This window comes from Colletotrichum abscissum (genome assembly GCF_030869225.1).
Source record: "Colletotrichum abscissum strain IMI 504890 chromosome Unknown Scaffold_48.1, whole genome shotgun sequence".
Classification (NCBI taxonomy): Eukaryota; Fungi; Ascomycota; class Sordariomycetes; order Glomerellales; family Glomerellaceae; genus Colletotrichum; species Colletotrichum abscissum.
In genome coordinates, this window is record NW_026850409.1 from 23,489 (window position 1) to 36,002 (window position 12,514).

Here is a 12,514-nt window from a genome sequence, read left to right on the forward strand (position 1 = left end):
CAAGAACCTTACTTATACTTCCACCTCCATCATTGCCACTTCATTACTCTCGTCACCATACAGTATAGCAATGATGGAGGGGGCAAAGGCTCCCCACCACGAGACTGGGGGTGCTGAGGACCATGCAATTGAGTTGCAAGCGCTGCTGCAAAGAGCTAGGTAAGGAAAGATCTTCCTGCCATGATTAAGAGTTCAGCGGATCTCAGCCCGCCAACAGTTCGGAGGGAGCGTATAGATGTAGCTTCTTGTGGCAATCTCCATAATCACATGAAGACGACGGTAGCATATGAGCACCAGCAGGCGATATTCTTGTCATCAAGTATCAATAACAGCACAATGGCTTTTGATGATCACTAGAGCGACCCTTAATTCGCCAAGAGCACCAGTACCTCTTTCAAATTTGGCAGCCGCCCTGCTCCTGTTCGGCCCAGCCCGGTGCTGATGCTCCTGAACAAAGAGATTGTGTCCTAGAGTCCCGTCCATGAATGCCAGACACAGACTCAACTCGACATCAAGGACCACCCTTGAGTGGGTTCTTGTGTATCAAATCTGTCAGAGATAGGAAGGGAACAGGCATGGCAAATTGGAAAGGCAGGTTATGCCACGGAACCAGATGGTAAGCGCTTATAATATCACCTGCTCGGTCACGAGTCACGAGGAAATCAGCTAACACGCCATGTCACTAGGAAGTGGCTATGACCTTAATGATATTTTTTGGGGGCATCAACAATGATCCCGCCATTCTAGAGTGCAGATGGTTGCACCATTATTTGATTGCTTTTGCGACGGTAATTATGATCTCCCCAGAGCCCCTCGAACGCTTGAGCGTGAACTCACTCTCGCAACCTCAAAGAGCAGAATACCCCGAACCTCGCCCTCCACTCGCTCGTCTTGCGTTTGATGACGCCCTCGGTGGGATACTTCTGGCATCATACTCGTTCAACATGCCAGATCTGGCTCCTTCTTCTTGTTGAGACCGTTCATTGAAATGAAGGGGTTCAATCCGACATACCATCCCTCACGATTACGATAGCTTCAGTCATCAAGATGACGATTATTCAAAGACAGATTTCGACTTTACGGTCGAGAACACTGCGCACCCTTTGCAGGCCGTGAGACAAGCGAGATCTCTTGGATACTCGAAAGGTTGAGGGTTGGTCGGCTTTCAAGTTAGTTGAAACAAGCTGTCTAGAAGACGACCATTCAGTTGTGTTCTGTTTCCCTTTTTTCTTATTTTAGATAATCCGTTGGGTTGAAAGACAACACTCAACTTTCAAAGAAATTTCGTCATTGTTCTGATTTAGTTTTGCTGATGCTCAAAGCTGGTAACGTGTAGCCATTTCGCCCTGCGCTCAGTCTAGTGGTAATAAATCTCAGGCGGGTTGACAGTAGGTCACTCTCAACTTCGCTTCCCAGTCTTCATTTTTCCATGTAAGCAACATTGATCGAAGCTTTCATTTTTCATAGCCTTTTCAACCAGCAGCCATCAACAAATATACCTGTTCACAGTTTCACGAGTACTGAACGACCAAGTTGTCTCCGGCAGTCTACCCCCACTTCATTGTTCTCAGCCACATATAATTCGGTCCCCGTTTTCGTTATCCAAGAGCTTCTCCTGAGGTGGAGTTGTGCATTCAAGCTCCTATTCTTCACAATTCTCCAATTCATTATCATTATGTCTTTCTCTTTCCGCCACTACCTGGCCGCTGGCATCCGTGGTATGCGCGTCGCCACCGGCACATCATACGAGGATATTTTCGATCAACTCTTCCAAGCTCTCAACGTTCTCCGTCGCGAAGCCGCTCAAAGCGGCGACATTCGGCCTTACTCTGAAGAATACTTCCCAGACGACATCTATGACCCGCCAAGTCCCCAGTATGTCAACCTCACCGGTGTCCCCAGCCATGTCTCTTCCAGCTGTGGCCCAGCTCAGCCAGGACACCAGATCAATATCCCCATTCGCCTCAGTGAAACTCCCCAGCCCACTGCATTCGTTCAGCCCACCGTTTACCCAACCGATCCCAACGCCCCTATTCCAGCTGTTCATAATCCCCCACCCGAGCCCGTCTACAACCCGCACACGGAAATGCCGAGGAGGAAGGGCGACGAGGGAGACAAGCTCTGGCCCTGCGAGTACGACGGCTGCGATGCCTCGTACACCCGCCGTAAAACGTTCCTTGATGTAAGTCTACTTTTCCCTGATTCCTTCCTTGAGCTGAAATGCTAACTTGACTTCACAATAGCACATGGTGGCTAAGCATGGGTATCCAGCACCGCCCAAGAGACCCTCCCGGCCCAAAAATCCCACTAATGCCACAGCTTCTAGTAGCGGACAGGCGCAGGTTGGTCCTTCCGGATCCGCTCCTCAGAATGAAGAGGATGCCAACATGGAGGACTAGTTTTTTCAACTTCCGGCTTTATACAATTTGTATAAGCTTATTCGCTTTTCCGTCATTGGGGCTCAATATTTGTTTGAATTTGAGGTGCAATTTTGGAGCTCCACTGAAAAAAATCATCGTGTGGTATTTCTTTCAGACGTTTTGCTGAGACCGACCTTAGCTTATAGCCTTACGCATCTATGCTTGTCCTTATATCTTCATGCGATTCATCATAACCTCTTTGCCTTGTACTGGTAATAGTGTCGCCCTTCAATAAGCTCATAGTCAATTCACCCATCGAAGCCAGGCCCGCAAAATTGGCCTCCGACTGAAACACCTATTAAGCCCACTGACAACTATCAAAGCTTCTGCAGGCTTGTGCAAAGGTGATCAAGTCATCTCCTGTACCCTTTTTGCACGAGAGAACCTGAATGCGGAAACCTACCGACTACTCTCCTAGACTCTTGCTACTCTTGCTACAATCAGTATGATTGTCAGAAATACCGTTGTACTGGGCTAAACACTAGCCGTTCAAAAGTCCAAGTTGTAGCAGAAGGACCATGGAGATTGGAACCCTCATGTTATCTTTATAGTCGAAGCTGGTCAGCTTCCCGAGTCTCAGTCCTGGATCCCCATCGCTTTTAGTGAGCCTCGTTGGATTATCGCGACGGGAGATGGCAGTAAATAATTCGCATTTCCGAGATATACTAAGTCTTGTTTACCTATTCAGCGGAAATGCTAGGATTGCAGCGGTTGGTTGAGATCTTGTGATGCGGAAAGCCGTCTTTCTCGAAGCGGCGGAGCTGAGATAGTTGCGAACCAGGGGCTTCAAACGACGATATCTTTGGCTAATGAAGCTTTTGCAGACAATGAGCATACCACTCAGCGTCTCGTCAATGTTTTAACTTTTCATTCGCAATTGAGGGCCTGGCTCGGTTACAGTTGTTTCCCACAGTCGAATAGATTATACCTTCATGTTCCGTTAGTCGCCCACTTGTTTTCTCTAGTTGATCAACTCCTGACCTTAGCTAGTTTCCGCCTGATTCAGGCATTCATGTGTAACAGTGCTGGTCTGGGAGCGATGGTTTACGCAATATTTTTGCATGAGTCGAGCCCTGAATTGCCGCTGAGGAGTGGCTGGGGAAGTTTCCAGGCTACTCAAAGGATGAAAGAGAGATTTTACAAAGCGATCCACTTTCAGCAGTCCACTGGCCACAGAGTAGTCACCAAAGTCGAGACAGCCTCGTGAAAGACAGCTCGATTGACACCAACTACCTTCTACTACTCCCCTTATTGTTCTTTCCCTGAAACAAGATTTATGAGCTGGCGCCATAAAGGAATCCTTAGACAGCATGTCTTTCTTCCAGGGCCCTGTTTAACTTCACAATGATATTGTCTTCACTCTCTCTGGCGAGGTGTCAACAAAGACGAATTCTTCACTCACGGACATTGAGCATTAAAGACTAAAGCTAATCCAAGAAGTGCGAGGATCAATGCTCACAACCACATTCATCAAATCATCAAGGATCACTCCAGAACCAATCAATCATGACGTTTGCTGTCGAGAATGCGTTTGCCCTCGCAATCTTGGGAGAGCACAATCCAGAAACTACAACTACCAAGGACCTCATCTTGAGAACAGACTTGGCCTTTTGGAGGGTCAGCAGCCGTCTTCTCGAGGGCAACACGAGCCTCCCCAACGCTGACGCTGACATTTTTGAGGGAGTCTTCACTCTTCCTATGCTCGGTAAACGTGCCACCTCGGGCCTCGATTGGAACACTCTGGCCGCGACAGTCTTGGAAGTCTATCTCAGCATCCGCGAACGCCTAATCCGTGGCGAATGCATCCTCCCCTCTCCTCAAAGCACCATGAGAGCCAGTAGACTCGATCCATCTGTTTCCATCCTGTTTGGTACTGGACCGACGTTTCCTGCTGCTGAATCAGACGTCGGCGAGTTTCCAGATAATATCCTCAACGGTGAGTATGAAGAGTATGATGAAGACAATCGTAAGGCTGGCTTACCTAACTCCGGTCCCATCAATAAGGGCAAAAGGCCACGAGAGGAGGAGGACTCCTCTCCTTCCCCCAAGACGAAGAAGAGAGCAAGGAAAGATAAAGGAAAGGGGGTGTAAGGAGTTGTAGTTTCGTGTCGTTTTAGCAGAAATGGGGGGTATGGTCACTTTTATCTACTTCTAGTACTGTATTTGATTCAAACCGATCTCCTTCTTCAAGATATTGCTATCTAGTTTACATGTAGATTGAAACACATCCAGTGTACCAAAGTTTAAGCATTCCTTCTCCCTACCACCGCTTCCCTACTTTCAGAGTGGGGGACAATCAAAAGTTCATATACCGATATAACCCCTATTTCTCAGCTCCACCCATTCTATTAATCATCAGCATCCCCAAGCTTCTGATTTTCCACTCCTGGCCTGCCAGATGTTGCTGGCACGGCCACTGCACCTACCAGACGCCAGTATACGATCGGTTTCTGATTCATCTTTCTTGCACTCTTTTCTGCTGGAAGACCCAATGTAGAGGTAGCTTTTGATTCCGATAATGAACGAAGAAAGCCGCTGGGTGTACTCATAAGTCCCTTCGCTGCTAGAACGTCAGACCCGGGCCCTCCTACGAAGTTACAACCTCGCCAGGATAGCTGTGCTAGTAGATCTAGAAACAGTCGGCAAGCTCAGCCGTTAGAAACTGACGACTGCAGCAAGGGAGCACTGGGCGCCTAACGTGTCCTTCACGTTCTTCTTGGACAGCAGTGCGGTCCGGCAATGGAATAGATTTCGCCGAAGGCACATTGGCCCATCGATGATGACAGCATGGATGTAATCTTCAAGTGCGGTGAGAACCTTGGCTGGTTCGTAGACAAATACATCAATCGCCAAAACCCCGCTGTGAGTTATCTCATAGCCCTGGCTCTACTGCATTAACCCATAACTAACATCCTTTTCTCCAAGTACAGCCTCCAGATTGCTCGTGCGCCCCACGATTCCCACAATAACTACAATTCGGGTTCAAGATGGGAGACTTATATCAGCAACCTCTACGACTACTTACGTCGGATGATATGTGGCAAGGTCATACCACCACTGGAATCTCTCCGAGTCAAAGGAGAAGTTATACTAGACTGAAAAGAATTCGAAAGGCCTTGGAAAGCTTACAGAGGGCTGCGCGCGGAAGAACAGATAGTCGATCGCATAGGGGTCTCAATTCCCTTATACGCCATCATCCTCCTCGTATCATTCGTTACTTTTCGGGAGGCACAGAGCAGGTTCTCGCCTCCTTTCATTAGCCAGAACTATGAGGTGTGGCCTGCATCGGACCAGCCACAATGGCCGAGTTGGCCATCTGAAGTTTGCGAATAAACACAAATTCTTTTTGGATTATTCCACAACATCTTCACATGTGGCTCGCTCCTTCCTTCTTTTCAATGGTCAGGCGGTGTGAGCTTGCTCCCGTCTACTCATAGAAACCCTACTTCACGGGCCCAGCAGTCAACTTACCATTTCCACATCCACCCATCTACCTGCTGGCTGCCGTTTTTGTTTACGCAACAAAACAAATCAAACGCGTATGTTTCCCTATCCCCATTCCTTTGAATCTAATTGTATCTTCCATCTAAGCTAACAGATCATTCCAGAACAATGTCATTTCAGCTGGAGACTAACCTCGCACGTGCAATTCACATGCAGCAACTCGCTACCGGCGCAACCCGTAACAGTATTTGTGATACTACCGTCACCGCACTGCGACTTATTCAGCAGCGATTTCAGCGTGGGGACTATGAGCTTCCCAGAGCAACGAGAACCTTCGAGCGACAGCTCACCCTGGCAATTCTCATGGAACAAGACACCAGAAACCTCGGCCTCAATGCGCTGATTATACGTACAACGACAGCTTGGGGTCGCATCTCTGGTCGCCTCGAGCAGGGCCTCTCCCCCTTTCCTGAGCCTCACCATATCATCGCCGACGACGGAGATGAAGATGTCTCAATCGAGGAGCGTCTTCGCAGAATGGGACTCGATCCCAACAACTTCGACCTTACCGGCATTCGCTCTGACGCCCCGTGCAGCTCTAACAACAGCAACAACGTTGCCACGGCCCAGCCTCAGACTGACATGAGTTCCACCATCGGTACAGGAGGAATTATCTCCAGTCAAGCTGCTGTCCTTACTCGCGCAATCGTCCAGACAGGCAAAGCTGCCGTGACTGGGAAGCCCCGGGGCCGAAAGCGCGGCAAAGATATGTACGGGTGTGATGTTTGCAATCAGGCGAAGAGGTACACCTCTGCGTGCACTCTCTACAGAGTAAGTTCAGCTAAGCCACAACCACAATCTACCTTAGAGGAGAAGCTGACATGAACGTAACAGCACAAGAAGAGTAAGCACGGCATTCCCACACCAGGAGATGTCCGCAAGGAGAGGAAGTTGGCTGCAGAGGCGGCTCTTGCAGCTCAGGACAATGCCGAACAGGGTGATGGTGGCGAAGAGGATGAAGACGCAGAGGCGATTGAGGAGGTTGATGAGGTTGATGAGACTATGAGCGGGGATACCGGAGACGAGAGGGACTTGGAGTGATTCCATGCATACAATTCTGAAGAGAACCAAGACGAGACATGATGTATCAATGGAAAGGCCCCAGTGAGCACTGAATGAGAACTACTCGATGCTTTTTGATCTCGCTTTGATTAATGGCCTTCCTTTTATGGGACAGAGTTGTCTATACACCGTGATTTGACTGAGCGAACGGGTTCATATACCATAGGCTCCTTCCTCGACCTATCCACCAAGTTACTCGAAGGCGATGCCTATTAGACAGCACCGCCCGGCAAAGGCAGATATCAAGGACAAGACCCCTCTCTTTTCACAAAAGGTTTAGCTAAGAAAGAACCGCAGAAACAATCTCTCTCAATCAAGGAATTTTCGACAGTCAAAGCTACACCAATATACCAGGTCAACAAAGTAAGAACAATGGGCGACAAAGGCCCATTCCCTTGGCCCGACCCTCACTCGCAAATGTCCTTCTCTGGCAGTGAGAGCGAGCGTACAATGGCAGCTTCCAGAAACCCCTCGGAGATGGGCGCATCTTCGACTATGCCCATGGATATCGACACCCAACAATCTCAAATCCCGCGCCGAACCATCTCCTGCCGTCACTTCTACTTCCCCACGCCACAAGAGGAGCACGAAGCAGAGCACCACAAGCAACCTCAGAACACCGCCAAGGAAGTCGCGACCTACCTCGTCGAGAACATTGCTCCCGAGAAGCGCACTGACGCCGTCAAGACTGTCGCCCGAGCCCTCGCTCTCCGCCGTCTCAAGGAGCAAGCCCAGCTGCAGAACCAGCGCGAGAAGAAGAAGCAGGCCGAAGAAGACGACCAGATGACGATCTCCAAGTCAGCCTACAGGCTTCATATGGCGCGAATCAAGGCGGCACAGCAACTTTCCGCAAGCTGGATGAAGGATACGGAGGACTCGTTGGACACGGAATCGATTCAGGCCCGCATCATTGACATGGCCTTGGAGGAGATGCATGATACGGCGGTGGCGCTTGAGAAGGGCAAAGATCCGGCTTTTTAGTACAGAGGAGGAATGATCATGGAGTATCTCGGATACGAGCGAGCAGGCGAGTGAACAGGCGAAACAGTATGGATTGCCAGCATCTAGTAACCGGCAGCTTTCTCGTACATTAGTCTTCAATTCTCCGACTCGTTGGGTGGTATCATCGAGCTTTTCCCATGAGACACAAACTTTTCCTTCATTGCTTACTTGCCACGATGAGCCTTCACTGTTCAGGTTTGAAACCTGTCAGTCGTGGCTTACATCTGGGTCCCATCGAGTGACCGCTCACAGTCACACGTCTCACCGCCGGAGTGGAGATGTTACAATGTCATGTTCGTGAGGCCTCGCGATCCAAACCCTTGATTTTAGGCAGTCGCAGACGGGCTCGGAAAATCAAAAGCAGAACGAGCGTACCTTCTAAAGTGGGCTTCTTCGTCTTCCACCGGAAGGAGCGATAGAGAGACCTGATTCTCCCCCAGATGCCTCAGATATCTCACATTTGTATGTCACATGACCCACTGTCAACTCACCTTCGCCGTCCTTCACCTTTCACTTCACTCAACCCTCTCACCGTCGCACTAAATCCTCATCAAAACCCATAGACCATTGCGATATTTTGACTAGTCTTGTCATCTTTTCAAAAGGTCTCTTGCCGCGCTTTTCTTACCAAAGGTTTTTCATCCTTTCCCTCCTCAATTTGTCATTAGCTGCTCCTTTTTGCCCCTTCCTCACCTCACACAACTACGGCTTTCCGCGCTTCTTCTCAGATCGCTTGATGGGATAGGTACCAATCTTCCATTATTCCACTGCGATCACTGTCAAATTCCTTTCTTTCTAACACCAAGTCTTTCTGACAGCATTGCTTTTTTACTATCCTTTTGGGAACACAAATTTCACAATACCCAGGCAACCTCACCGCACCGCGAGACTCACTCTCCAGCAGAGCTTCACTCTAACACGAATAACCTGGCCGTCTCATCGCAGTGAAATACCAACGAATGGCCCAAGATGGCAACATTACAAGCCATTCCGATTCTTTCCTCTTCCGAGGACGAAGCCGCGGTCGTTCCGTCGTCTCACAAGTTGAGCGCGAGATATGCGGCCGAGAACTCTCCTTCCGTCGAGAGAAAAAAGAGAAAGTGGTCAAAGAAAAGGAATCAGACCCCAGAGTCCCCGAAGCCTTTTAAGAAAACGAAACTCAATATTCACCCATCGGGCTGGCGCAAAAACCGAAAGCAGGACAGCCCGAAGCTGATGACTCCATCGCCGCTCGCCTCCTTCCCTCGACCTCACAAGCCAAATCACCCGTTCATAAAGACCTCGACAATTCAATCTGAGCGTCACGCTGTTGAGCCCGAAGTTGAGGAGCCCTCGAAGTCTCCCATCCAGGACACAGAAGACGGAGAGCCGGTTGCGACTATCGAGACCGATGACGATATCGAGACTGGTGCCACCGTCGATGCTGGTAGCACCGACTCGGATGACATGCCCATAGCTAGCAGGTCGTACAAAAGAAGCCCATTCGTCGGCCAGACCTACGAAGTCCTCGAGCAGCTCATCGAAGACAGAGCCAGTCCCGACCTCGGCACACAGCCTACCCAGAGACTCGGACCTTCCAGCAATGTGCCTGGAAAAGAGACACTCGCGGATGATGATAATTGCTACATTTCCAAGGCCGCCTTCAACCTCCTCACAGCTCGCCATACGACTCTACAGCACATGGTCAAGACGTTCATCGACTCAGTGAACGAACTAGAGACCACAAGCAAGGGCGACAGGGACATCCGCGACGGAATCCTAGCCGAGGCCAAGTCTCTTCAAATGGGCATCAAGGCAGTCTCCAATGCTTCATTCGAGCTCCCGTATGCCAATCGAACTGGCGCCGCTGCCCGAGCAGCTGCGGGCATGACCCTTGCAGACATCGAGAAGTTCAACAAGAAGAAGAGGATTCACGCTGAAGCCAAGGCTGCTGCCGCGGCGCAGCAGGCTACTACAGAGGAGGCTAGGATCGCAGAGATGGTGAACAACGATAGCGCTGGCGTTCAAGACAATCTGGAGGATGAGGAGGAAGTGGACAATCCTGAGGAGCAGGCAGCTGGCACTGATGGAGAACCAATGGATGAGACGGAGTGAATGGGCTAGCGAGCACAAAGCTTTGAGATTTCGTGCACACTGCTCCCCGGATATCTTCAAGTGACACATGGCATACGAAGTTTATCAAGGTGGCTTGGTTTTGGAGCGACCATTCCCGAAAAGCTGATCAAACGCAGCGGGTCGTGCTATCCAGGATATGGGGTTCAGGATGTGTACTCAGGTAGCCAGAAATGTGACTTTGACGATTACGAAACGCCTACTTCCATAGTATAAGTGACTTCTCTCATCGACAGGCAATCCATGGGCAAAGTCGCTTGCAAGTGACAATCCCAACTCTGTCTCCCAAGGCGCCCTCAACGCGGGATCTCCATGTCAATCACGCCGATGACCTGAGAGAGCCAAACATCTGGAAAATAATTCACTTCAACCACTATTAACCATGACCACAGAATCTTCTATCGCTCTGTTCAGTTGATCCCTCGGGAACCCTGGCCCTTTCATGAGACACACCGCACACCTCGACAAATTAGCAATCAGCAGCGTGATATTCAACTGCACCGTAAACGTCTTCTTCGACCTTCTCTGCAACGTCTCCGGGAAACAATCCACAAAACTCCAACTCTCCGACGCCAAAGACCGTTTCTTTCCCGCGTCCGAAGTCAACTTCAAAGGCCCACTCATCTTCAGCTCCAGCGTCTCCTTATCCACCACCCGAGCACCAAGCGCAATAAGCTGCCTCTCAACACCAGCAACGCTCAGGAACCGCGTCTGCCGGGCATCTGCCAGCGCAGTCTTCTCAAAGAGGTCGAGGTTCTCAGGCGACAGGTCCTCGGAGCTGAATTCGTCGCCGTACCAGCGCCCTCCCATGGGTAATTCTGCGGCTTGCTGAAGTTCATGTTGGCCTGGTCCGACGAGCCACCTCATTTTCGTGATGATATCGTCCCTGTTACGGTATCTTAGTGTTGAGCTGAAGATGCGCGGTTCTTCTCCGTGAGGGAGAGGCGAGTCAAGGGATTTGCTGAGGACGAGGTAGCCTAGCGTGAAGCAGGTGTGTGTGAGGCGGAAGCTGAAGGAGTCTGGGCTGGGAGTGGTTGTTGAGCCGCAGTGGAAGGTTCCTAGGGATGGGGGTAGTGAGGCTGAGGTTGGGCGGCAGGCTAAGGATGTTAGATGGGATAGGATTTGGTCGTCTGGTGTCAGGGTCGGAGGATCTGGTGCCGGAGGGTTTGCCTGCGGAGAAGACGCCACGTGGGATGTGTTATCTATAGCACAAGGATCCTCCTCTTCTATGCCCGTACCAGCATGATCTTTGTAGTCGAGACTTTGTATCGAAGTTCGCTTCGCTTCTCTAAGCTTCCTCTTCCTCCTCTTCGGAAGCTCATCCTCCAACGCCACAGCATCGTCAGCCAAAGCCAACACGTGCGCCACCATCTCCTGGATACGCGTCAAGACCCCTACTTCCTGCTTCAGCGCCTCAATGTCCAGCATCCAGTCGACAAGCTCAACGACCGCGGTGCTCATCTTGGCGACGGTAGTTTCTAGATGCTGCAGACGGGTTGCCTGGATCTCTTCCGCAGCTTGCTTGCGTTTGCGAAAGACTTTTTGGGCCTCGCGGTTGCGCTCTCGGCGGGTCTAAGTTGGGCATTATATTAGCTAGACGGCACGTGGGACACAATTATATCCGCAGAATGGCTGTTGACGACTTGCCTGAAGTGCCTGGTCGGGAGAAGGCGACCGCGAAACATGATCGCTCGATTGCTCGCTTGGCAGTGCTTCGGGAGACATGGATATGGCGCCAATGTTGGACTGAGCGAAAACTCGCGTTTGAGGTTGGTAATGAGTGAAAATGATGTAATTGGGACCGCCTTATCGATGTTGAAACTCTTGAACGAGATGAATGAATCTGATAGTCTGGACTTGGGGTTTTTGGAGTGAGTGCTCTTGTGAGATGACAACAAAGGGATCCACGAAAGTCTCTCCGACTCCTTCGGTAGCGGCTTTATGACATAAAACTTCCCGACGCCTGTCAGATTTTAGTCTAGCCGTAAGGTAAGCCACCATAGTGTCTCGGAAGTCGCACTAGCTTGGTCCAACCACCTTTCCACGGAGCTAGGGCTCTGGAAGTTCGACGAGACAGCCGTGTGGAAATAACTATGTGAGCCGCAACAGCTGCATATGCAGATCCCTCAAGATCCTTATTTCGGATAGTACCTCGGTGCCTCGGCTCACCTAAAGAATCCAAAGTAGCGATGGTGAGGTGTTGTACGAGATTCTTCCTGCTCGGCGTCTCAACGGACATCTCCAAGACCCGATATCCTCCTTGACTGAGTGCTCAGACCAGGAACATTATCGGTCGGTAACTCAACCAGGAAATCCGGAACCTGTTTTGATGGTCTCACGTAAACTTGTTCGCGCGCACTGATGTTGGAGATTTGAAGGGCGTGGGATGTTGATGGAGGATATTTAGTAGAACA

The 12,514-nt window shown here is 50.3% G+C and overlaps 6 protein-coding genes across 6 annotated transcripts; 5 read left to right on the plus strand and 1 right to left on the minus strand.

The window, feature by feature from the left end:
- Nucleotides 1-1,675: 1,675 nt before the first annotated feature.
- On the plus strand, nt 1,676-2,399 carry CABS01_13773 (uncharacterized protein; the record flags this gene model as incomplete). The annotated part of the gene is made up of 2 exons (XM_060547115.1): nt 1,676-2,182; nt 2,244-2,399. The coding sequence occupies 2 exons, from the start codon at nt 1,676-1,678 to the stop codon at nt 2,397-2,399; spliced, it is 663 nt and encodes a 220-aa protein (XP_060394458.1).
- Nucleotides 2,400-3,926: 1,527 nt separating this feature from the next.
- Nucleotides 3,927-4,511, plus strand: CABS01_13774 (uncharacterized protein; the record flags this gene model as incomplete). The annotated part of the gene is made up of 1 exon (XM_060547116.1): nt 3,927-4,511. One exon carries the CDS (start codon nt 3,927-3,929, stop codon nt 4,509-4,511), a length of 585 nt encoding a protein of 194 aa, XP_060394459.1.
- A 1,521-nt stretch (nt 4,512-6,032) lies between these two features.
- Nucleotides 6,033-6,965, plus strand: CABS01_13775 (uncharacterized protein; the record flags this gene model as incomplete). The annotated part of the gene is made up of 2 exons (XM_060547117.1): nt 6,033-6,695; nt 6,759-6,965. The coding sequence occupies 2 exons, from the start codon at nt 6,033-6,035 to the stop codon at nt 6,963-6,965; spliced, it is 870 nt and encodes a 289-aa protein (XP_060394460.1).
- Nucleotides 6,966-7,358: 393 nt separating this feature from the next.
- CABS01_13776 (uncharacterized protein) lies at nt 7,359-7,967 on the plus strand (the record flags this gene model as incomplete). The annotated part of the gene is made up of 1 exon (XM_060547118.1): nt 7,359-7,967. The coding sequence occupies one exon, from the start codon at nt 7,359-7,361 to the stop codon at nt 7,965-7,967; it is 609 nt and encodes a 202-aa protein (XP_060394461.1).
- Nucleotides 7,968-8,957: 990 nt separating this feature from the next.
- On the plus strand, nt 8,958-10,082 carry CABS01_13777 (uncharacterized protein; the record flags this gene model as incomplete). The annotated part of the gene is made up of 1 exon (XM_060547119.1): nt 8,958-10,082. The coding sequence occupies one exon, from the start codon at nt 8,958-8,960 to the stop codon at nt 10,080-10,082; it is 1,125 nt and encodes a 374-aa protein (XP_060394462.1).
- A 384-nt stretch (nt 10,083-10,466) lies between these two features.
- CABS01_13778 (uncharacterized protein) lies at nt 10,467-11,785 on the minus strand (the record flags this gene model as incomplete). The annotated part of the gene is made up of 2 exons (XM_060547120.1): nt 10,467-11,672; nt 11,744-11,785. The coding sequence occupies 2 exons, from the start codon at nt 11,783-11,785 to the stop codon at nt 10,467-10,469; spliced, it is 1,248 nt and encodes a 415-aa protein (XP_060394463.1).
- Between the last annotated feature and the right edge of the window lie 729 nt (nt 11,786-12,514).